The sequence below is a fragment of the Terrapene carolina genome, unplaced genomic scaffold (genome assembly GCF_002925995.2).
Source record: "Terrapene carolina triunguis isolate 2854851 unplaced genomic scaffold, T_m_triunguis-2.0 Scaffold93, whole genome shotgun sequence".
NCBI classification, from domain to species: Eukaryota; Metazoa; Chordata; order Testudines; family Emydidae; genus Terrapene; species Terrapene triunguis.
The window spans coordinates 9,692,655-9,715,347 of record NW_020664444.1 but is presented as its reverse complement, the minus strand read 5'-3'; the positions used below and the strand labels follow the sequence as shown (position 1 = coordinate 9,715,347).

At 44.6% G+C, this 22,693-nt stretch overlaps 1 protein-coding gene across 1 annotated transcript in view; it reads left to right on the top strand.

The window, feature by feature from the left end:
* Positions 1 to 21,655, top strand: part of SDK1 (sidekick cell adhesion molecule 1) — a 628,797-nt gene extending 607,142 nt beyond the window's left edge. Inside the window, exons 42-46 of the mRNA XM_029911274.1 lie at positions 4,129 to 4,293; positions 6,862 to 6,999; positions 10,122 to 10,242; positions 10,634 to 10,763; positions 21,161 to 21,655. Coding sequence (XP_029767134.1) covers positions 4,129 to 4,293; positions 6,862 to 6,999; positions 10,122 to 10,242; positions 10,634 to 10,763; positions 21,161 to 21,433 — 827 coding nt within the window. The 3' untranslated portion in view covers positions 21,434 to 21,655. The remainder of the gene's footprint in view (positions 1 to 4,128; positions 4,294 to 6,861; positions 7,000 to 10,121; positions 10,243 to 10,633; positions 10,764 to 21,160) is intronic.
* Positions 21,656 to 22,693: the final 1,038 nt, after the last annotated feature.

Genomic DNA, 22,693 nt, shown 5'->3' with positions numbered 1-22,693 from the left:
CTGACCAAGTACAGGAGGCCCTAACCATCAGGAGCTTCTATTCTTGTAAATCTCCTGATGTCTGATTGCTAGTAAGTTTTACAACACAGCTCTCCGATTACACAAAGAGAGAAAAGCTAGTGCTTCAGAAATGAATAATTGACAGGTTTCCATCTAGCCCCAGCTCCAGCATGGCTGTCATTTGTCACCTAGCCTGTCTTATAAGAACCAGAAGCCTCTGTTACTGACTGACAGTTTTATGCAGCATAGAGACCCTGATTAATTGTCCATGATATCAAGCTTTCATGTTGGTGTGGCGTCTGTTCAAACACCTGCAGTGCACAACATTGCTCACCGCTTCAGAGGAATAAATTGTGTGCGTAGCCCAGGCTCAACATGGTGATAGGTAGGAGTGGTTAGTGTCTTCTAGAGTGATTAGAGCCTTCTTGCCACACACAGGCGCATGCCTCTCAACTCTGATGGAGAAATCGAAGCTGGAAGATAGAGATCAGATTCTTGTGTCAGCAGGAAATGAGGCTGGGCCTTGATGCGGTGTAGCATTTATAAAAACAGGAAGCAAAAAAGGATTTATTTTTCAAAGGAACTCTCCCTTTTGTGTCATATATTTACCCCTCCTATCAGATTCCGCGTACCCAATGAAAGGTAATATGAATTGAAGGAATGGGCAGATGTTATTGAGGCAAAAGCAATTGAGAGCAATATGCCTGCATCCCCATTGCCAGCTGTGCTGAATCTCACAGTACGTTAAACAGGAATTGAGTGGGACCGGCTAGACTTGCATCTGTTTTGGGGGGGTGTTAGTCAGTGGTGCAAACTTTGCTTCTCTCAGTGGTTTCTCTGCACTGATACACTGTTGAGATATTAGTTTTCAGCATGCAAATCTTTCCTCAACATGACCTGTGTGGGAAATGTTGTGTACAATATGCTAATGATTTTCCACTTAATACAGAAGACAATCTTCCCCTCCCCCTCCACCCACTTAGGTGTCTCACTAATGAATTCTCTCTCAGATGAGCTGCTCACATTGGATAGCAAAGTTTGCCATGAAAATAAAATGTCTTTTTAGCCTGACTGTGCTGTTCATCTACAGGCAGACCCAAGTATTCCTGTCAGGAACAGGACAAAGTTTTGTCGGCCGGGTCTTAGTCTTGCAAATCCAAAGGACTGGATTGTGCCTGGTGCATGCATGTGTTGTGCAACGGAGAGGGAACAAGGAGCCTTCCTCCACCTCCCTGCCTGCAGTGCATGGGTCAGCCCAACTGCAGTCCTTCCTAGCATTGTGCAGCTCTGCATGGGCTGGTTTCCTATTGGGCACAATCTGGCCCAAACCAAGGGTAGTTGGAATCTGGGTTCCATTTCACACAAGTCCCCAAAGTTTGGTTTGAGGGATGTGAGGCAAATGGCTCCATTTTGGCCCAGCTTCTGGAGGCGGTCCCCTTAGGATTGGAGCTGTATGTGAGCCAAAAGTGGTGGTGGTCAGAGCAACTGGAAATCCTCTGATACAGTGGTTCTCTGAAGAAACGCCCACCAGCAAACTTCCATGGATAATCTGATATAAACTACAGCTGTGTCTTCTCTCCGCCACCCTCTCCAGCGTAGCCTTGGGGCAGGACAGAGGCAGAAATGTCACCATCAGTCCTCAGGGGGTAATTTCCCCTTGGATGCAGGCTGCACTATGAGGTTGACTTTACAGCTCCCTGCAGCAGCTTTGCTGAATTTAGCACACTGTTTATACAAATGATTTCATGGACTATTTTGAGAACAACAGCGAGAGAGTGGTAGGTTTGTTCCTGTTGAAATTAGTGTTGGAAAAATCGTTATTTATTCTGTTATTTTTTTCCACCCCCTAAGCCATTTGCGGTGCAAATGAATTGCTTTTAAACCAAATCACAGTGGGCTGAAATTCTGTATCAATATTTACAAATGTGTTTATGAAAACTCATTCAGTTCTAGCAATTATGACAATATTTTATAGAATCAGATGCAGGATCTAGTGTCAGTGATTGCAGCAAACACTCTTTGAAAATGTATCCACACTCCACCCACTTCAAGTAAAAAACATTCCAACCTTTTATATTACATTGTTAGCTTTGCATAGTGAAAATAATCTCGCTTTACACTGCCCTGTATATGGGAAGTCAATATTTTATCTTCTGTTTTACACACATTGTAAAAAATGTAATTCATAACAATGGTACATTATGATAACTTCATTAAACTCTGAAAATGTTGGTGAATAATGTATTGGTCTGAATTTTAAACATGACAGAAAAATTACCTATTCGTTAGTATTTCTCAAATGTGGACAGAATAATAAAATCTTCAGCCTCCTTGTTCAGTCCACTTGGGACTGCCAGTCATCTTGATCAGAACAGATGCAGTTTGGGGGACATGCAGCGCATTACAAATTAGTATTTACTTATGGCAAAATTAAAACATTCACATGGAAGTGCACCTACAGCATAAATCATTCAGTTCTGCCCATTATTTCCTGTTGCAAAGGAATAGGGTAAGGGCCAAATTCTGCTTTCACTTACACTGGCGTAACTCTGGAATAACTACAATGACTTCAATGGACTTGTGCTAAGGTAAATCTAGAGTAAGTGAGAACAGATTCTGCTCCTGACATTGCAGCACCAGAACATGACACCAATGATAATGCTGCTGGCTTTTACTTTACTATTATACTGGTGGCGCCTCTCGTCAGAAGAAATCATGGACGTGATAGACTCTCGGTGCAGAGGGCTTTCTTTCCATGCAAGCATCTCGTAACTCTATTTGTGCAGACTTTGTCTTTCTATTTTTATATTGTCATTAAGATATACTGGGGGGAAATGGAAATTAATTACCAAAAATGTTAAAATAAAATTAATAGTCATTGGGCCAGGTCCTTGAAGCCATGCCCGTTTACATCAGCTGGGGATCTGGCCCATTGTCCTCAGCACTGCAGCTTGGATGCTCCTGTGGCAATAAGCATTACTCCCACACACACAAATGGTGCCTATATTTCGTCAGTGGGAAGTCAATGGAAGCGGTACGTTTGCCGGTCATCTCTGGAAAATAGGCCACTTAGCCTGACGTTAGGGTCCCAAGTTCAAAATTGTTGACCAGAGTTCTTAATCACAGTTGTAATTTTTTATCCTACCACTCGCAGTGACCATCTTGTTGAAATGACATCTTTTCATTGTGCTTCAGGTAGATATGAGAATATGACCTGTGTCATAGGGAAACAGTGTCATACACGCTTTGGATGGTTATCAATATAAATATTAATATGGCTATTGAATATCTAGATTATCTAATTGTGAACATAAGAACATAAGAACGGCCGTACTGGGTCAGACCAAAGGTCTGTCCAGCCCAGTATCCTGTCTACCGACAGTGGCTAATGCCAGGTGCCCGAGAGGGAGTGGACCTAACAGGCAATGATGAAGTGATCTCTCTCCTGCCATCCATCTCCACCCTCTGACAAACAGAGTCTAGGGACACCATTCCTTACCCATCCTGGCTAATAGCCATTAATGGACTTAACCTCCATGAATTTATCCAGTTCTCTTTTAAACGCTGTTATAGTCCTAGCCTTCACAACCTCCTTAGGCAAGGAGTTCCACAAGTTGACTGTGCGCTGTGTGAAGAAGAACTTCCTTTTATTTGTTTTAAACCTCCTGCCTATTAGTTTCATTTGGTGACCCCTAGTTCTTTTATTATGGGAATAAGTAAATAACTTTTCCTTATCTACTTTCTCCACATCACTCATAATTTTATATATCTCTATCTTATCCCCCCTTAGTCTCTTCTTTTCCAAGCTGAAAAGTCCTGGGGTATAGAACAGGGAGGGTTTCATCACACTCCAAGTTCTATCTGTAAGTTTCACCCATGTGAAGGTTTCATGTTTGGATCCTGACATAATGTAAAAGCAGTCACAACCTAGAATGACTGTGGCTCAATAGCCTACCACATTGGTTTGATTTATTTGCTGTGTTGGACAGCAGTCGTTCAGGTAGGCATGGAAATTGCCTCATGTTGGAACACATGATTAATAGCAACTCATTTCCATGGAACAGGGGAAAGAGTGCACAGTAATAACGCTAATGATGCTCTTCTTTTGTACGTGTGCTGCTTTCCTAGATGAAGGACTGTGGGATACGTTTGTGAAGGACATCCCCCGCAGTGCTACCTCCTACACAGTCGGCCTGGACAAGCTAAAACAGGGGGTGAGCTATGAATTTCGAGTGGTTGCAGTAAATGAGTTTGGCTATGGAGAACCAAGCATCCCATCTGCAGCAGTATCAGGTAATCTGCATTCTGTATTATACTTTCCCCACTAGGCTTCCTTTGTGGGGAAAGAGGAGAGAGAGAACCAGAGCCAACAGTTAAAATAAAGCACTGAGGCCCTGCTTAAAAAACTGTGCTATGTTCCTTTATGCCATGAAACCCCATTGAACTCATGTTAAAACCAGAATGACGCAATGATGAATCAGATACTGATTTTACAGTGGGCCTTTCTCTCGAGGGAAACCATTTTGTTCGAAAACAGGTGCCTACCACTTTAATATTTGCTGAAGAAACTCCCCCAGGAGTTTGCATGTAAATTAGCATGTATTGCAACATGACTATACAGTTTGTGATTTGTTTGCTTTTTCCCTCTCCTCAATTCCCTTTCTGTTTCTTCTCTTCACCTGGGCCCATTCCCTCCCCAGTCTCCTGGGGTAGATATTTCTGTGTTATTTTGTATATATCGCTCTCAAAAATGTGCTAGGTGCAATTTACTGGCAGAGTAAACTGTATCCTTCCACTGTATCCTTCTGCTGGCAAGTCAAATTCTCTAAGGGCCCTACCCAAATTGCACTGACCTCAATGGAAAGACTTCTATCACAGCATCAGGCCTAAGTCTGTATGGGTTGGATTGTTGATGTTCTTCACACACCTTCCTGCCAGCTCTGTTGTGGTTATCCCCAGTGTGTAGAGATGTGGCCTGAACACCCTTCAGAAATCTCTTTGAACTCAGAGTTCAAGACTTGCCAGAAGGAGAGTGATGGTACTTTGAGAGGTAAACTAGGCAGACGCTTGCTATGTTCCATTGGTATCCCCGCAGCTGGAGTTTGGTGGCCTGTTGCTGAAGCAGGAGAAACTGCCCTGGTTAAGGCCTTGCACAGGTGTCTTCTTACCCTTGCTTCCTCCTCCCAAGATGCTTTTAGGCAAACTGTTAAAACGGCTTTGTGATTCAAAATTCTGGGGCTTCCTGTGGGCCTGGCAGTGCCAGTATCTGAAGCAGGACTTATCTCTTTGCTCCTGGGGTAAAGAACACATATACCCCTCAACTGTTGTACAGCAGAAAGGGAAAGTAAATGGTACTATTGCTGTTGCTGTTGTGTTCATTCTCTTCTTTGTCCCTGTGCAACTAACCACTTAGCCCCTAAGAATTACCTCTGGATTTCCGCGTGAACTGTCTCATTGCATTCGTCTCCAAGCGCAAGGGAGAAGGGGAACCCACTTCACATATTAGAGTGTTTCTCCATTCTGTAGTTTCACACAAAATCTAAAGGGACGTTCTGTAGTTGGAATCACGTCAGCCCCGCCGTCCTCTCTTCCCATTAGCAATTGTTTCCTCAAAGGAACTCATAGAGTTTCCCATTTGTATGTTCTCCACTTGAGCAGAACTATTTAGTTCACTTTCTTTTGATGCTCTAAAGTTTATCTCAAACTGTAGCCTGAAAGAAAGAAGTTTCTATTGAGATTCACAGGCATAAAAGCTATAAAGCATTACAGGCTAGCACAGCTGGATGGTCCATTCAGCACCCAGCCTGGCCTGCACCACTTGCCTTTTTGGCTTTATTGGTCCGTGCTGGTCTCCCAGCAGAGGGGAGATGGCAACCGCTTTTCACTGCTACAGAATTCCCAATGCCCTGGGATGAATCAGGCCCCCCACATCATAAGGCTCATAACACGGCTGAGTTTAGATCCAGGGAATCTGGGCAGTAAAGTGCTCTTCACAGCCGTAAGAAAGCTAGGAGAGGCGTGTGGTTCAGTGGCTTGGGTTCAACTATGGCTTTGGTCCCAAGTGAAATAGGTTTCCCAGAATCAGCCATTTGAGCAAGAATTTCTCTGTCTCACTAACTGCAATGTGGTTATGCACAATTGATGATCTATGCCCTAGTGGGAATGCTGCCCCTCATGGCTGAGATGCCCTGAAAAAGGGGATGACTGGAAAGGAATAATAATAATAGTAGTTACCATTTTTAACCAAGGATCTCAAAGCACGTTATAAAGAAGAGTAAATGTCATTTACCTATTTTGCAGCTGGGGAAACTGAGGCACGGTTGGAGTTAAGATGGGCCACATTGAATGTGGTGGGTAGGAATAGAACCAAACTCTCCGAATAGCCGGGATGCTGCTGGTCAGGATGGTTTAAACTGACAGCGGGTGAGGGGTAGAGCTAGAGTAACAGGGACGTTGAGAGTTTGGGTTGAGGTGCATTGGCACTGGAGAGTGCTTGGACTTTATCCACAGGCACCAACTGCATCTCTTGCGAGTGCTGTTGGGTGATGTTCTGGGAAGGCCCAATCCTCCAAGTGAAGTGACATTTGTGGTGAGTCAGCAGGGCTCTGTTTGGATCCAGGACTGGAGTATTAGAGGCCAGGGAGATCTGGGCACGTTGGAATCGCTATGGGGGAGAAATAGGCACAGCACCTTCCTCTGGCACTAATCCAGCCTCTTAGCCACGCCCTTTCCTGAGAACTGACAGGGGTACAGATCTCAATGGGAAAAAGGCAGGGAGATGCTAACGGGGCTTAGGGGAGGAATGTGGAGGAATTGTTATTAGGTGGAAGGGTCCTAAACCTTTGTTTATTCTCTCTGTAGCCCAAATGGAAACCCCTTTCTACGAAGAGTGGTGGTTCCTGCTAGTGATGGCTCTGTCTAGTCTCATCCTCATCCTGTTAGTGGTGTTTGCGTTGGTCCTGCATGGCCAAAGCAAGAAATACAAGAACTGCAGCACAGGTGAGATAGTGGCTCCATTTCAGTCCCTCCCATGCCAGGGATGTTCTTTTTCCATTTGAACCAGTGACTCTGGCAGCATGAAATCTCTCGCTCTGTGTGTTTCTTTGGGTGGAGCAACCAATCAGATCTCTTTGATCTCTAATCTGGGAGAAATAGCTTGTACTTTTCCATGGGTACACCCCGTATACATATTTGGCTAGAGGGATGTATTTACAAAGCATGGAGGGTGCTGGGAGTAGGGAATATCTCATCGATGATAAATGGTGTATGTGGGTACCCCATGTCTCACCTCTGTTTGTTAGTGCTACAGTTGTCATGGCAGTGGGGTCTCATGGCTGACCTGAATTGCTGGACTTTAAGGCACCATAGTATAATCTGAGCCCCAGGCCTCTTAATTTGCCTTTAGGAGTGATTTTTTGACAGTCACCTTTCTCACAGAGAACAGGAACAGCTGATCCATCACTAGGGATGTTTAAATATTCCCCTTTCAACTCCTGACTGTGGAGCTTTTAAAATCATTTTTGCCTTTCCCCCTTTAGTAACTTGAGTTCTGGCAATGTTGTTAGTGTGCATGATTCTCCGAAACCCAGGAGTGAACTATGTTAATTCTCTGGTGCCAATCAGACTAATCAACAGGAGCGGGCAGTGGAAGTCCCAGCTCTCCTGATGCTGAGGGGTTAATAGAATACAGGGATATGGAAAGAACCTCCCACTTCCCCTGGCAGTGTTCAGTGGTTCAGCCCAAAGAAAGATTTATTTTTTCCTGTATAAATTCACTTCTAACAAGTGTTAGTAAATCAGATTTTATCCCCACAGGATTTAAAATGTATGAATGCCATGGCATTTTACCAAGCTAATACTATTACAGATTCCTATGCATGGCACATAGAAAATCTCTCATCTTCCTACTTGTGCTCTACATTTGGAAGACAGACATGAAAAGACAGTTCTGACCTGCACCTTCTGATATCCATGTTCACACTGGGCCTTAATGTAACATTGTAATTGAAGCTGAGGATAAAATACCTGTCTACAGCAGACTGGCAATATGACACCAGCCTTTCTGCCCAAGGCACCAGCAGAGCTCAGACCTGTGGAATTACACACTATGAGCATAGGAAAAAATCTCTTGCTGTGTCTTCCTCTCTTCTTCTCCTCCCCCTCCCTCCCCCCGTCCCCCGTCTTTGTTCTTTACTTCCATCAAGAGCTCTTTAATGACCTAAAAATCAAAAAGGAATCATATAAAAAATGGGAACGTGGACAAATTGCTAAGGAGGAGAGCAGAAGAATAGCGCAAGCATGTATGGACAAAATGAGAAAGGCTAAGACCCAAAATGAGTTACAACTAGCAAGAGACATAAAAGGGAATAAGAAAAAGTTCTTTAATACATTAGGAGCTAGAAAAAGACAAAGGAAAGCATAGGTCCTCTACTTAGTGGGGAAGTAGCGCTAATAATTGATGACATCAAGAAGGCTGAAGTGGTTAATACCTGTTTTGCTTCAGTCCTCACTGAAAAGGTTAATGGTGACCAAATACTCAATACAATTAATATTAACAACAAGGGGAAAGGAACCGAAGCAAAAGTAGGGGGGAAAAAGGTTAACGAATATTTAGATAAGTTAGATGTATTCAAGTCAACAGGGCCTGATGAAATTCATCCTAGAGTACTTAAGAACTAGCTGAAGCTATCGCTGAACTGTTAGCAATGATCTTTGAGAACTCATGGAATATGGATGAGGTTCCAGAGGACTGGAACTCAGTACCTATCTTTAAAAAGGGGAACAAAGAGGACCCTGGGAATTATAGACCATTCAGCCTAACCTAGATACCTGGAAAGATACCGGAACAAATTACTAAACAATCAATTTGTTAGTACCTAGAGGATAATAGGGTTATAAGGGACAAAGAGTCCTGTGGCACCTTATAGACTAACAGCCGTATTGGAGCATAAGCTTTTGTGGGTGAATACCCACTTTGTCAGGTGCATGTAGTGGAAATTTCCAGAGGCAGGTATAAATATGCAGGCAAGAATCAGTCTAGAGATAATGAGGTTAGATCAATCAGGGAGGATGAGGCCCTCTTCTAGCACTTGAGGTGTGAACACCAAGGGAGGAGAAACTGCTTTTGTAGTTGGCTAGCCATTCACAGTCTTTGTTTAATCCTGAGCTGATGGTGTCAAATTTGCAAATGAACTGAAGTTCAGCAGTTTCTCTTTGAAGTCTGGTCCTGAAGTTTTTTTGCTGCAGGATGGCTACCTTTAAGTCTGCTGTTGTGTGTCCAGGGAGATTGAAGTGTTGTAACATCACTGGTTCATTCACCTGCACGTCCACCAATGTAATATACTCCATCATGTGCCAGCAATGCCCCTCTGCTATGTACATCGGCCAAACTGGACAGTCCCTACGTAAAAGGATAAATGGACACAAGTCAGATATTAGGAATGGCAATATACAAAAACCTGTAGGAGAACACTTCAACCTCCCTTGCTAATTAGGAAAAACTTGCTAATTATAAGGGTAGGTAAGCTCTGGAATAGGTTTCCAAGGGAGCTTGTGGAATCCACATCATTTAAGAACACCTGTCAGGGACAGTCTAGTTTCACTTGGTCCTGCCTCAGCACAGAGGTCTGGACTTGGTGACTTCTTGAGATCCCTTCCAACCATACATTTCTAGGATTTCCCCCATCCTGTAATTTCTCATTTACATATCTTCTCTCCATTGCAGCTCCAAACCCTTTTTCTCCTTCACTGTCTACCAGCCGTTCTCTCTTTCTCTGCTCTTTCCTTCCTCACTTTTTTCTCTTCCCATTTGTCTCCCGCTCTCACTTCCCTCCTCTTATCTTTCCCTTCCCCCCCTTCACTCAGTCTCTCTCTCACCCCTTTTCCTGGTCCACAGCCCACTGCTGATCTTCTGTCTCCTTTTCTCTCCATTCCTTGCTGAGCTATTCTACCACTATGAAAGAAGGGAGAGAGCATTATGGAAAGTGAGGATACAAAAGTAACCATAAAAGGAAGGACGAGGTTTGACACTTGTTTGTAGTGGTTCTTTAGGTTATCACTAGGCATGTAGTTGGTGGGGAAATACCTTTGTCTTTACTGATTGTTTCATTGTTTGACTCCAGGTAAAAACATCTCGAATGTGGAAGAGTCGGTCACACTGGATAACGGAGGCTTCACAGCCCTGGAGCTCAACAGCCGACATCTCAACGTAAAGAGCACTTTCTCCAAGAAGAATGGGACGAGGTAGGATGACGGACCCTCTTTGTCTCAGTGTTGGCCGTAGCATTCAGTTATTGCCTAGCTTCATACCTACCACAGGACAAGCAAAGGGGATTATGGGGTGGAGCTCTGTTTGGAGGATATGGTGAAAACTGTGGGCTAATAGCTAAGCCTCTGCCCCAGAATGCAACATCAGCCCCTGATGGTAGATGCCATGATCAATGATTAAAGAGATCTAGGCCTGGAATGGGACAGTAAACTTCATTGCAGAGTTGAGATAAGTGACAGTGTTTTTGGCGTTCAGAGGAGGGTCGGAACTGGTTGATATGTTATGTCCAGGTATGAAAAGGATTGTAGGACATGTAGTGTACCCATTATTTAATGTTCCATACGCTTTCTCCTGATGTCCACCTAGGTCCCCTCCTCGCCCAAGCCCTGGTGGGCTGCACTACTCAGATGAGGATATCTGCAACAAGTACAATGGAGCAGTGCTGACTGAGAGTGTGGCCCTGAATGAGAAGCCTTTGGAAGTGTCAGAATCAGAGGTGAGTACATCCCCCTTCCCTGGCCTCTCCTCCCATCAAGCAGTGCCAGGGCCTTGCACAGTCACTGAACCCACTCATCTCACTGCATGCAGCAGGTTCTCTGGAAACAGATTTCCATGCCTGCATTATGCTACTTTTGCATCAGTTTTTCATATTCAGGCACAGTACTTCGGGGCACTCAAACCTTAGAGTCTCGTGGCCCCTCCCCTCTAGAATAGCATCTGTCTTTAAAACTGAAATGCCGTGGTGAAGAATAATGAGCAGGTGCCAACCAGAAAAACTTGGGGTCATGTCAGATATTATTAATAAAAGGCAAATGCAAAGCAGTAGGCTTCACTGGTTAGGCACTGAGCTTCCCGCTCTCCCTTCGATGTTATCACCCTGAAGCTCCTGGAAAGAACGCATGAAACAACATGCCGTGAGAAGTCCAGCTCCGCGCATCTACTGTCTGAAGTGACATTTAATCAGAAATGAATTTCACATCATGGAACTGACCCAAATGTGGGAGATAGTTTGGAATTTGACAGTGAGTATCTTTCGCAGCTGATAGGCAATTCCAGGCACTACTGAGGTTCCATAGAGCGGGTCCTTTATTTGTAAAAAGAACAGGAGTACTTGTGGCACCTTAGAGACTAACAAATTTATTAGAGCATAAGCTTTCGTGGGCTACAACCCACTTCTTCGGATGTCACCTTCCATTCAAGAATCTCTACCCTTGTGAGTTAGGTAAGTATCCTTGTGTTACGGATGGGGAAACTGAGTCACAGAGGAGTGACTTTCCACAAGATCACATAGCAAATCATTGTTAGAGCCAGGATGCAGGTTTTCTGATCCCAGTCTTATGCTCTAACCACAAGGCTACTCTGCCTTCCTTTCTGTTTGCTAGTGGTTTTCAAACTGGGATACATGAGCTCTCTGCAGGGGGTATGCAAGAAAATTCCTATAATAGCTGGCAATGCATTTTATATAGTAAGACTTGGCAATCTAATCCTAGATATATTATAACCCTATCTTGGATGGGGTATGAAGTAGACTACATTATTTGGAAAGGGGTACACAGCCTAAAAAGTTTGAAAACCATGTATTCTGCGAGGAAGACAGTACTGTGTACTATTGCTATGTATTTGACAGTCCTCTATTTTCTGTCTCACATTCGCTTTATGAAGCGCTTATAGTCTGTATAAACTCAGCAGGAGCCCTGGCTTAAAAGGCAGGCTTTAGAACTGGCAATGAGGAATGTGCAGAAAGGTACATTTGTCTCTAAAATTGGGTGCTGTCAGCTGAAATCTTGATGAATGAGAGCTGACAGCACAAGCAGCAAGAAGTGGGCCAAAATATTCCAAATCTGACCCTTCCAGCAAGAATAAACCCAAAGCAGCAAGTGCGGAAAGAAGATGACAGTTTTCATCTGCAGCTTCTCTGCACCTGCAGCTACAGCTGCTTTCTTTATTTTTATTTTTTTCTTCTTGCTGGTTTCCTGGCTCTGACCTCTTGTTAATTACCCTGGACAGCCTGCCATTTTATGTTGCCCTGTGACCAACCCTCCGTGCAGTCAGTATTTCTTGTTGTAACTCAAGCAAGCTACAGTCTCTTTGTGATGTACACATATTACCTACAGATTAAATCCATGATATCTGTGGTCATGTCCCTGTAACAACCCATCATGAAACCTGCCATTAATACGATTTGGTGAGCATGATCATGAATTTAGCACTGGCACTTTCTGACATTAATTTCAATATTCCATGTGTTGTTTTCTGTATAGTGCACGAAAACCATCTCACAAGTCATCATTTCTGCCCTATATAAGTGGGCCCTGTTTACACAGCGTAGACAGAGGAAAGTGAATTTTATCCTTGCTATTTCCTTTGTATTCCTTTCTGTGCATGCTTCTATGCAAACAAAATGTGCCACCCATTTTTCCTTGGGGCTTAGATATGCAGCCCTTCTATATAGTGTCTTTGATGCTTGCTTGTTTTTCATGGGGAATGCTTTTAGGCAGGACATGTTAATGGGCTCCCAGCAGAGGTATCAGTAGGGGATGCAGCCTTTTGATCAGCCTGGAAATGCTGTTTAGTTTGCGATCGTTGACCACTTCTATCTTACAGAATTTGAGTATCTTTTCTCTCTCTCTGTTTTGTGTTTTCTGCTCGTTTAGTTTCAGTTCTCATGGGGTTTCTTAGGAGACGAGCTTTATTTTCCCAGGATTTCAGCCTTTCCGTCATCTTTAGCAGAAAGAGATGTTCTCTATGATACAGATGTCTCATTTCCATGTGGGCACTGCAGAGGCTCTGTCCTTTGCAGCAGGAGATGTTCTGATGCTGTTTTCCTCTGATGCCTCTTTGTATGCGTCTTGGATTCCACTTAATACAGTAAAAAGAACAGGAGTACTTGTGGCACCTTAGAGACTCTGTCACTTAATACAGTGTGCATTTGGCCAGCTGAGGCCAAAATTGTGCTTTTTGCTTTCAGCCCAGATGTCATCTTGTTGAATTTTTGCTTTAACCTCTTAGCCTGAAGTGCCAAGATTTGGCATGGCGGAGAGGGAAATCAGCTGCCTCCAAGTCCCATGGGGTCACTCAAATGTGAACAAGGCCATCATAAGAGACTCATGGACTGATTCACCACAGTTAGATCAGAACACAGCAGTCTGGGAGCACTTCCTCTGAGCCTCCCAGTGAAGGAAGATAGCAGGAAAAAAAATGGGAGAAGAATATACAGTATTCAAATATGCTTATAGAAAATACTAACATACACTCCACGTCCTGGAATACACTTCACATCCTGGAAGCCAAGTATTTGCAGATGGAAATGATTTAATTGGCATCTACAGTAGATGGGGCAGTCGAGTAATAAGAGAGTAAGTGCCAAATGACAATTAATGATAAAAAACCAAAGCTCTTAGATACAAGCTCAAACAGGTTAGGCGCTGTGCAGATACCTTTGGGAAGTTCTGAGGCCCGTGCGTAGTCGCTTGGCACAGCTCACCTTTCACCAAGCTAGGGGAGGACCCATCATTTTTGGGGAGGTCGGAAGGTTGTTTGTTTGTTTTTTGTCATTTCCTAAAGAGTTTCTCCAGAACCTGATGCTTTCACAAATTATCTGGCCATGCTGAATGCTAGTGTTTACGATGGTACATTGATGCTCTATGCACTATAACTGAATTGTGGTTTCTCAGTTCTGTATGAATATAGTCTATTATTCACTTATAATTCATTATTGAGAAGGAATTAATTAGTATCCAATAAAATTCTCCCACTGATTTTGATTAAGACGGTACCACGTGGAAGCCAGCTGTAGATGGCACATTAATAATAATTAATAATAATACCTACCTCTCCCAAAGGCTACATCTACACTACAAGCCAGGGGTGTGATTCCCAGCGCACACAGACATACTCGGGCTAACTCTCATCAAGCTACAACACTAAAAATAGTAGTGTAGCTACGGTAGCACAGGCTACAGAGGCACGGGCTAGGTGCCCCAAGTGTGTATTCACGAGGTTCGGGTGGGTTTGTGCTCCAGGCAGCTAGCTCATGCCACTACAGCTGCTGCCGGTGCTACTGCTGCTACACCTCTCCTTTTAGCATGCTAGGTCGACGATAGCTTGTGTGCATATGTCTATGCGAGCTGGGAATCGCACCTCTAGCTCGTAGTGTAGATGTACCCTCAGTGAATAGATATCAGAGTGTCCACAGACATCTCTTTGCCTGTCTGTTTCCTTGTCCTCTCTCCTACTCCTTACTCTCAACGTGGCTGACTCATTTCATTTCAACCAATAGGGTGCAGATGGTTCGTGCACTCGCAGGGGAAAGTGATGACTGGTCCTGATACTGTCACTCGGCAATGAGATGAGCTATTCATAGGTAGGGAGGAAGAAGTGAAGAGTGAGGAAAAAGTAGATGTCACAGGAAAAAACATCACTGGCTATGCCTGTATTGGTGCAGGCTGCCAGCTGATCTGCTCCTGTTTCTACTGCAGTCTTTGGCAAGAGCTGCTGTTCTCTACATTGTGGGTTATAAATGAACATATACATGAACACTTCCGCTCCAATCGCTTTTTAAGAAATTTGACAACCCAGGACTATTTTCAAATTTCCCATAATACTAACCCACTAGTCCCCCATTTGTCTCCTAAATAGCATTTGTGTCTTTCATCTTACCAATAAAATACTTAAATTGTCAGGCATTTTCTTTATTTGTTGCTTCAGTGGCATGCACGCACCTTTGCTGTCAGATTAGAAACTGACAACCACAGCCAATCAAATTCCAGCCTACCACAGTTTCCTAGGTAACAAACCCATAATCATGGTAAACAGCTGCATACAACAGAGAAAACAAATAATAAAAAAAAACAACCCTACAGCATTTCCATGTAGTCAATAGTTCTGAATCATTAAAAATAATATATCCATTCCACAAAATGATCCTGTAAGCAATCTTGGTCATAATGGGAGACAGTGGGGGAAATATACCTTGATACTCCCTGGTTTACCACCACAGAAAGGAGAAAATTTTTTGGATAAATAGTTTGTTCACTGAAAAATGCAGTTTTGGTCAACCTGAAACTGTTCCCAAATTGTACATGAATTCACCAAATGGTTTTGGCGAGGGTCCAAGAGCCTAGTCTCCAGCCCAAACCCAACTGTCTACACTGCAATTTTGTAGCCCCGTAGTCCGAGCCCACGAGCCCAAGTCAACTGACACTGGCCAGCGTGGGTGTATTATTGCAGTGTAGACATACCCTATGAAACTTGTATCATCTACATCTGGCCCGGAGGTTGCCAACTTTCCTTTCAGATATGGACTTTGCCACTATTATCCATGTGTAAGCAGGGTCTGAATGAACTCTCCCCAACAGCTAGTTGGGAGTGGGAGAGACTTCAGGAGCAAACTGTATTTACATGAACACATCTACTCTGCCAAGATATCCAGCAGATAGAGCGGTGTTGCTCAAAGTGATCAACTTTGCCTGGTGTTGGGTTACTGTAGCGGGGCGACAACTCACCTCTGCGGCACCTCCTGATGGTCATCCAGGGAATTAGCTCTTTCCACTCAGGAGCACCCTCTGCAGGCCAGTGTCCCACTTGCCGCTGGCCACGGTGTCCCTCCCGGACCCGGGTGCCCCTTCTCTTGGGGTTCTGCCCCCTGCAGAACCCCTGACCCCCTATCCCCACCTCGCCTCAGTCTTTGGCTACTGCCAGTCACCGTCTAGCCCCTGCTCATTGGGGCAGACTATAATTGCCACTCATCATCGGCAAGGAGGGTTTGGACCTGCTGCCTCTGCCTGCCCTTAGGCTGCCCTCTGCAACCCGAGTACCTTTTCCGGCCTTTAACAAGGCCTGCAGCCTGGGAGTTTTCCAGGCCAGAGCTCCCCAGCTCCTCTGGCCTTTCCCAAGCCCTGCTCCAGTCTAGGTACCCTGCTCAGCTCCCAGCAGCCAGGCCCATCCCTCTCAACATCTAGAGAGAGACTCTGGAGCTCTGGCTAGCAGCCCTTTTATAGGGCCAGCTGCGGCCTTACTGGGGCGTGGCCCCAGCTGAGGCTGCTTCCCCAATCAGCCTTTCCCCAGTCACAGCCCTCTCCAGGGCTGTTTTTAACCCCTCCGGGCAGGAGTTGGGTGACCACCCCGCTACAGTCACTTTAGTACTGAATGCAGGGGTGGTGAAATGTTGTTATCAATGTTGTTGTCTTTATTGTATGAATAAAGGGGAGCAGAACTGTGCTTCACCTGTCCCAAATGAGGGGGTCACCCTCAGCTGAAAGGACCTCGTTAAGCCAGAGGCTCAAATGCCAGAGCCCTGTGAAAGCAGGAGGGTGGGGACAGGTGTTCTAGCCACAAGGTTTGGACTCTCCCTAAGGATTCCAGGTCTGGTTTAACTTGTTCCTCCCCAGTGTTCAAAGATAGAGCTAAATAGGCTTCATTCGGAGCCTTTTGTTATTTTAAGTACTCAATACGCTGAAATCACTTGTGGTGCGGCAGCTTTTCTGCCCAGCCTGCTGAGAGCAAAAAATCAATAAGAGACTGACCTGCAGAGGTCACAGCAGAGAGGCAGGTGGCAGCAGAAGGTAACTGATGGGCGACTGGCAAAAGTAGGGAGCAGTTGGCCAGCAGGAGCAGCCAGTGAAAGTGGCAAGCAGGCAGCTGGCGGGGCGGCCAGGCGGCGAGCAATCGCGGCTGGCAGGGCAGCAAAGTGGTGAGGAACAGCAGCTGGCAGGGCGGCCACCAGACAGGAACAGTGGCAGGCGGGACAGCCAACCAAAGCAAGTTTCAGATGGCGGAGCAAGCAAGGTGCCTTCTTCCCCGGGTGGGAGGTGAACACGCACAGTTGCACATCTGAACCCTGGTCCTCACAGGTGGGGAGGGATAGCTCAGTGGTTTGAGCATTGGCCTGCTAAACCCAGGGTTGTGAGTTCAATCCTTGAGGGGGCCATTTAGGGATCTGAGGCAAAAATCTGTCTGGGGATTGGTCCTGCTTTGAGCAGGGGGTTGGACTAGATGACCTCCTGAGGTCCCTTCCAACCCTGATATCCTATGATTCTAAGGGTAACCACTGTGAGTGTGGGAGCAGAGGGGGGCACGCTAAAGGAACTTTTGGCTGTAGAACTCAAGAACATGAGGCAGAAGACTCTGCCCCACGCACTCTGGGGTGGGTGTCCTGCTCACAGTCTTATGTGTATGAATTCTGCTTGTGGCATTTTCCCTAATTAATGTTGGGTGACTTCTCTCCTTTCACTAAAAGTTTCTTTTCTACTCTCAGACTCTGTGCTTGCGAGTGGGGAAGTATTGCCTCTCAGAGGCGCACAAGGGTGGTGTGTAATTTTCCCAGGTTACTGGGTGGGGGCTCGAGCTGGTTCTGTATTGTATTGTTGAAAAGGAACCTGTAGATATTGAACCCCACCCTCGCTGCTGCCGGCTCCACCTGGCAGAAGGATTACACATGCTTTTGTTGCCTCAGGATTAGACTATTGCAATGCACTCTACACCTTAAAACCATTCAAAGACTGCCGCTGCTGCAGAGTGTAGTGGCTTGCCTTCTGAGCAGGACATCTTGCTGGCAGTATGTTATACCAATTGTGATGGGTTGCCCCCCACTTCGGGGTGCCACCTGATGTACTGGCAGGGCCTGCCCATTCCACTAGCCTGGGCTCCCTCACCCTGTCCTGCAGTGCCAGGCCCGCAAGCCTCCTGTAGCACACACACAGGTAGGGAAATGCCCAACTGCAGAAAGATACAGACACAGAAATCAGCTCTGCGTGGGAAGAATCAGCTAGGGGACTGCCCAGCACTCAAGTGCCCACCCCCTCTGGAGTGCAAACCCAAAATGGTATTGTCTTGTGCTGCACAGAGAACTGTACAGCGAAAGCTCATGAAAATCGCCCCCTCCCTTAATGTGGAGGAAGATATGCACAGCTTCCCCCCCCCTCCAGTTATGAGTTGCACAAACTGGTTTAGGGAAAACAAAACAAGTTTATTAACTACAAAGGATAGACTTTAAGTGACTATAAGGGATAACAAACAAAGCGGATTACTGAGCAAATAAAACAAACAAGCAAACTAAGCTTAACATATTAAAGAAATTGGTTACAAGTAGTAATTTCTCACCCTAAATGTTGTTTTAGACATTTCTTTCACAGGCCAGACACCTTATACAGCCCCAGATCAGCTCTTCTGCCCCCCCCCCCGGTCCTTGTTTCTTAGATGTTCTCAGCAGTCATCCTGGGCGGGGATTCAGTGAAGAATTAACCTGATTAACTCACTTCCCTGCCTTAAATAGGATTTATATAAAGCGGGAATCCTTTGTTTCCCAGTTTAATCCCCACCCCCCTACTAGTGGAAAAAATACTAGTTGTCCAAGGTGAAATCCAGTACCAGGTGACATGTTCACATGACCCTGCAGTGTCAAAGCAGCCAGGAGTCAAAGATTGTTTGCAGCATCTCAGGAAGATGAGAGATCAGCATCTTCAAAGTCCTATTGTTCTCCCTAATGGCCCATCCAGGCTGATTGAATTCTGTCTGGTCCACGTTCCCCAGGTATAAACCCACTTGTAATTGTTACATAGTCAATATTCCTAACTTCAGATACAGAAATGATACATGCATCCAAATAGGATAATCATATTCAGTAAATCATAACCTTTCCAATGATACCTCACATGACCCATCTTGCATAAAACACAGCTTAGTTATGCCATATTCATATCACAACAACGTCCCTATGAAGAATATGGGGCATAGTGTCACACCAATGCTCTGGGATCTGTGCTAGCTGCCTATTGGTTTCCAGAGAGAGTTTAAGGTGTTGGTTACCTAAATGGCCGACGGGACCGGCCTGCCTGAGAGATTGCTTCTCTCCCTGTGCAATACTGCCATAGCTGCAGTCAGTAGAGGCACTAGAGATGGATCCATGTGTTATAAGACTCTGGAACTCCCCTTAGATCCGAAATAGCCCAAATTTGGTGACGTTCCAGGCAGGCTGCAATAGACATCAGTTCAACAGGGTTTTGGATGACAGTTTGCTTCTCAGGATGATGACAGGGTGGAAAGGAGCATTTTGTAGTTAGCAGGCTGGCTGAGTTCCTTTTGGAGAAATTGTTTAATGCTGCTGGGTTTGGTTTTGTTGTAATTATTAATTATGTGTCAGGATGCCTGGAGCGCTGCGTAGGCATCTATTTTATTATTCAAAGTGAAATAAATAAGTAATAAAAGTACAATAGCTCTGGTAGTGCCAACGCACTGTTAAAAGCAGTAGGATATTTTTTGCAAAATTTCCCTGTTGTAAAAAATGCTACTATGTTATAAAAAACTGCTCTGCAAAGATTTTCAAAGCACAGTGGTTAAAAGGCCTAAGACCTGTCTACACACTGTTGCTGGTAAAATGGGCACTGAATTTACTAGTGTCGATGCAGCGTTACTGACAAAGGAATAGGATGAAGGATGTGACATCCTTTTTTAACAATAGTTTACAGGGCATCTGATGCTTGTTCTTTGGGGAACGTTAAAAGGTGATTAAAGAGGGATTTGAAGGAGGAGAGGGCAGTTGTGTAACATACAGGAGATGAATGAACATGTGTTTGCTGTGCAGTGTCACAGATCATAATGACCTGGAAACTTCCTAAAGATACACCAACACTTTAAATCTAATGCCAATAACTATAAACTGCAAACTCTAGTTATCCATATATCTGTTGAATTTCTTAAGCAACTACTGCTTTGGTATCTAAAGACTTTCAGAAGCAACCAGACTATCAAAAAAGAGAAAAACCATTTTTGCATGATAAGCCCAAGGGTGTTAAGAAAAGACCTAAATTATGGAAATGTTTGAGCAAATATTTGTACATTTTACATGATGTCTGTTCTTGGTGGGAATAGAAATACAAGACAAAGGTGCACCTGAAATGCATCCCTCATCGAAGGCTTTGCTTTTGTCTCCGTGTTCTAATGGGATCTACAAACCAGTTGAGATTCTGTCTGTTGGGTAACAGCAGCACCACTTCAAAAGCAGGGCAGACCTACGAAGCTTGTTTGATTGCACCTAAAGGAGCTTCCAGACTCCAGCTAGCTGGTGGTGGGTGCTCCTTAGCTGGCTAGCCACCTTGCACAATTGGTTGATGGAATAAGAGTCTATCTGAGCACAGGCGAACACGTGGACCATCCCAGGAAGCAACTCCACCACTTTGGAAATGCTCTTTCAGGCCTGGTGCTCAGTTATCTTTCAATATTGCTAGTTTTGTAAAACAACCTCATAAGGGGCAATAAGGGCAATTGTTCTGTGCTTGAAATCAAATGTGATTTTGTTTAATTTCCTTTATAACGACATAGCTAATTTCAAAAATCAGTTGGGCTTGCGAGCAAAACCCAGTCACATGCGGGTGCCTCAATGTTATCACGATAAACACTGGATAGCAAATTTGGCTCAAGCCAGGGAATTTGCATGAATATTTTTTTCCTACATATCGAAATGTGATAGATACAGAGAAACTTTTTCTGTTCAACATTTATTAAGATTTCACTTGTCTTGACATTGAAACTGTGAGCGTTTTGATGAAATGATTGAAGGCTTTTTATTTCACTGGGACATCTGTACATTCCCTTGCATCTTCTACTGAAATGGAACTTGTTACTCTTACAGCAGTGAATCAAGACAGATCTCTGTGTCTCCTCCAGCAAGGGTCCATTGGGCAGGGCTCTCTCTCCAGCCCAATTCCACTGTCACAGAGCTGTGCTAAATCAGAGCACAGTACTTTTCTACGTGGGCTGCACTTAGACTGCAGACCTGCCTATCCTAAATATACAGGCTTGTGGTGTATGTGGTGGTGGTGATTTTGTATAATCTGTATTAGTAAGGAACAACCTAAGTCATGGATGCTAATGTCTGTTTTCTCTCTAATCCTGCAGGCCACTGACTCGGATTATGAAGATGAGTTGCCAAAGCACTCTTTTGTGAACCATTATATGAGTGACCCCACATACTACAATTCTTGGAAGCGTCAGCAGAAGGGTGTGAAGCACCCAACGCCCTACAGATATGAAGAATGCGCGGCGAGTGAGACAGAACCCTATTTCCAGACTGTCATCACAACGCAGAGCACAGGTGGGGTGTACACCCCAACAGGACAGCCTGCTCCCGGCTCACGGACTCCAGTGACAGGGTTCTCCTCCTTTGTCTGACACTGGGAGGGACCTGACAGCACAGCGGAAACTCCTGTCGAGATGAGAATGACCTATCGCAGTGACTGTGTGTGTGATCGGTGCAGTGAACTGTGGGTAAATTTCTCTATCAGGGTAGAACAGAGGTGAACATGAACGAGTCTATTTTTCTGAAGACAATCAACTCTTAAAACACGGAGCTGAACGTGCTAAACTTTTGTTTAAAAAAATATTCTGAAAAGGTACAATAGGGGGGGTTTTTAACCACTTTTGTAACACTGCTTCAGGAAGCAGTTCCCATATTCTTCTTTCCTCTTTCCAGCCAAGGAGGTGAATTCCCTTGATGCTGTGGGTGACTTTGTGATGTAATTTGAGGAGAAAACACAGGAAACCTCCCAAGATCTCCCCCACCCCCATCAGGATCAAGTAGGAATATTTAAAGAGGGGGGAATGTTTTTCATGAAAAGCCACAACATTCTTTCCCCTGCTCCTTATCACCATTCTGCCTCCACCTTAGAAACACCAGCTGATTAGTTTACAGTGGTATCACTTCTCTTGCCTGTAGGTTCGCTACAGGTGTTTCTGATAACGAATATCTTACCTGCTTTTCTATCCTACTCAAACAGGGTTCTTGAATTCCTAAAATATTCCTACCCCCGGGCTCCTCTAAGAGGAGACAGCTTGAAAGCGCTGTCGATGGTACTGGGTGAAGCAGCTAGGATGCTATTCTGATGTGGTATCCATTTGTTCTTGGTGTGGCTCTAACCCTCCTTTGGTAGACTGCATGTTCCATTTCAATTGCAAATCTGAAAGGAAAAAATAGCAAGAAGAGGAAAATTTGAATGAACGTGACAGTTACAAACTGAGGAACCTGCTAATTGATTGATTGGTTTTCAGTAATCAAAGTTGTCTTTCCTTGTCGATAGAAGCCAAGCGCCTTCCTCCCCGCCATGCCACTCTGACTTGATTCTGCAGCACTGCCCACTGCTCTGTAAAAAGTACATATTGTTAACGGGGTTGGTTTGTTTTTTATTTAATACAAAGACACATCACACGAAGGGGGTGAGTTTTGGTGTCCACCGGTGCCTTTTATTGATTGTTGCAGCTTTGTACAAGAGAGAAGCGACAAAATGTCTCCAAATAAAGTTCAACGGGTTTTCAAACGTTAGGGTTGCGAATTACCTCGTGCACATTTACAGGCTCGCTCTGTGCACCAAACCTCCAGCCTTTAGAAATGAGAGAGCTTTTTTTGTTTGTTTTACATCCGTTTTGTACTGCCCT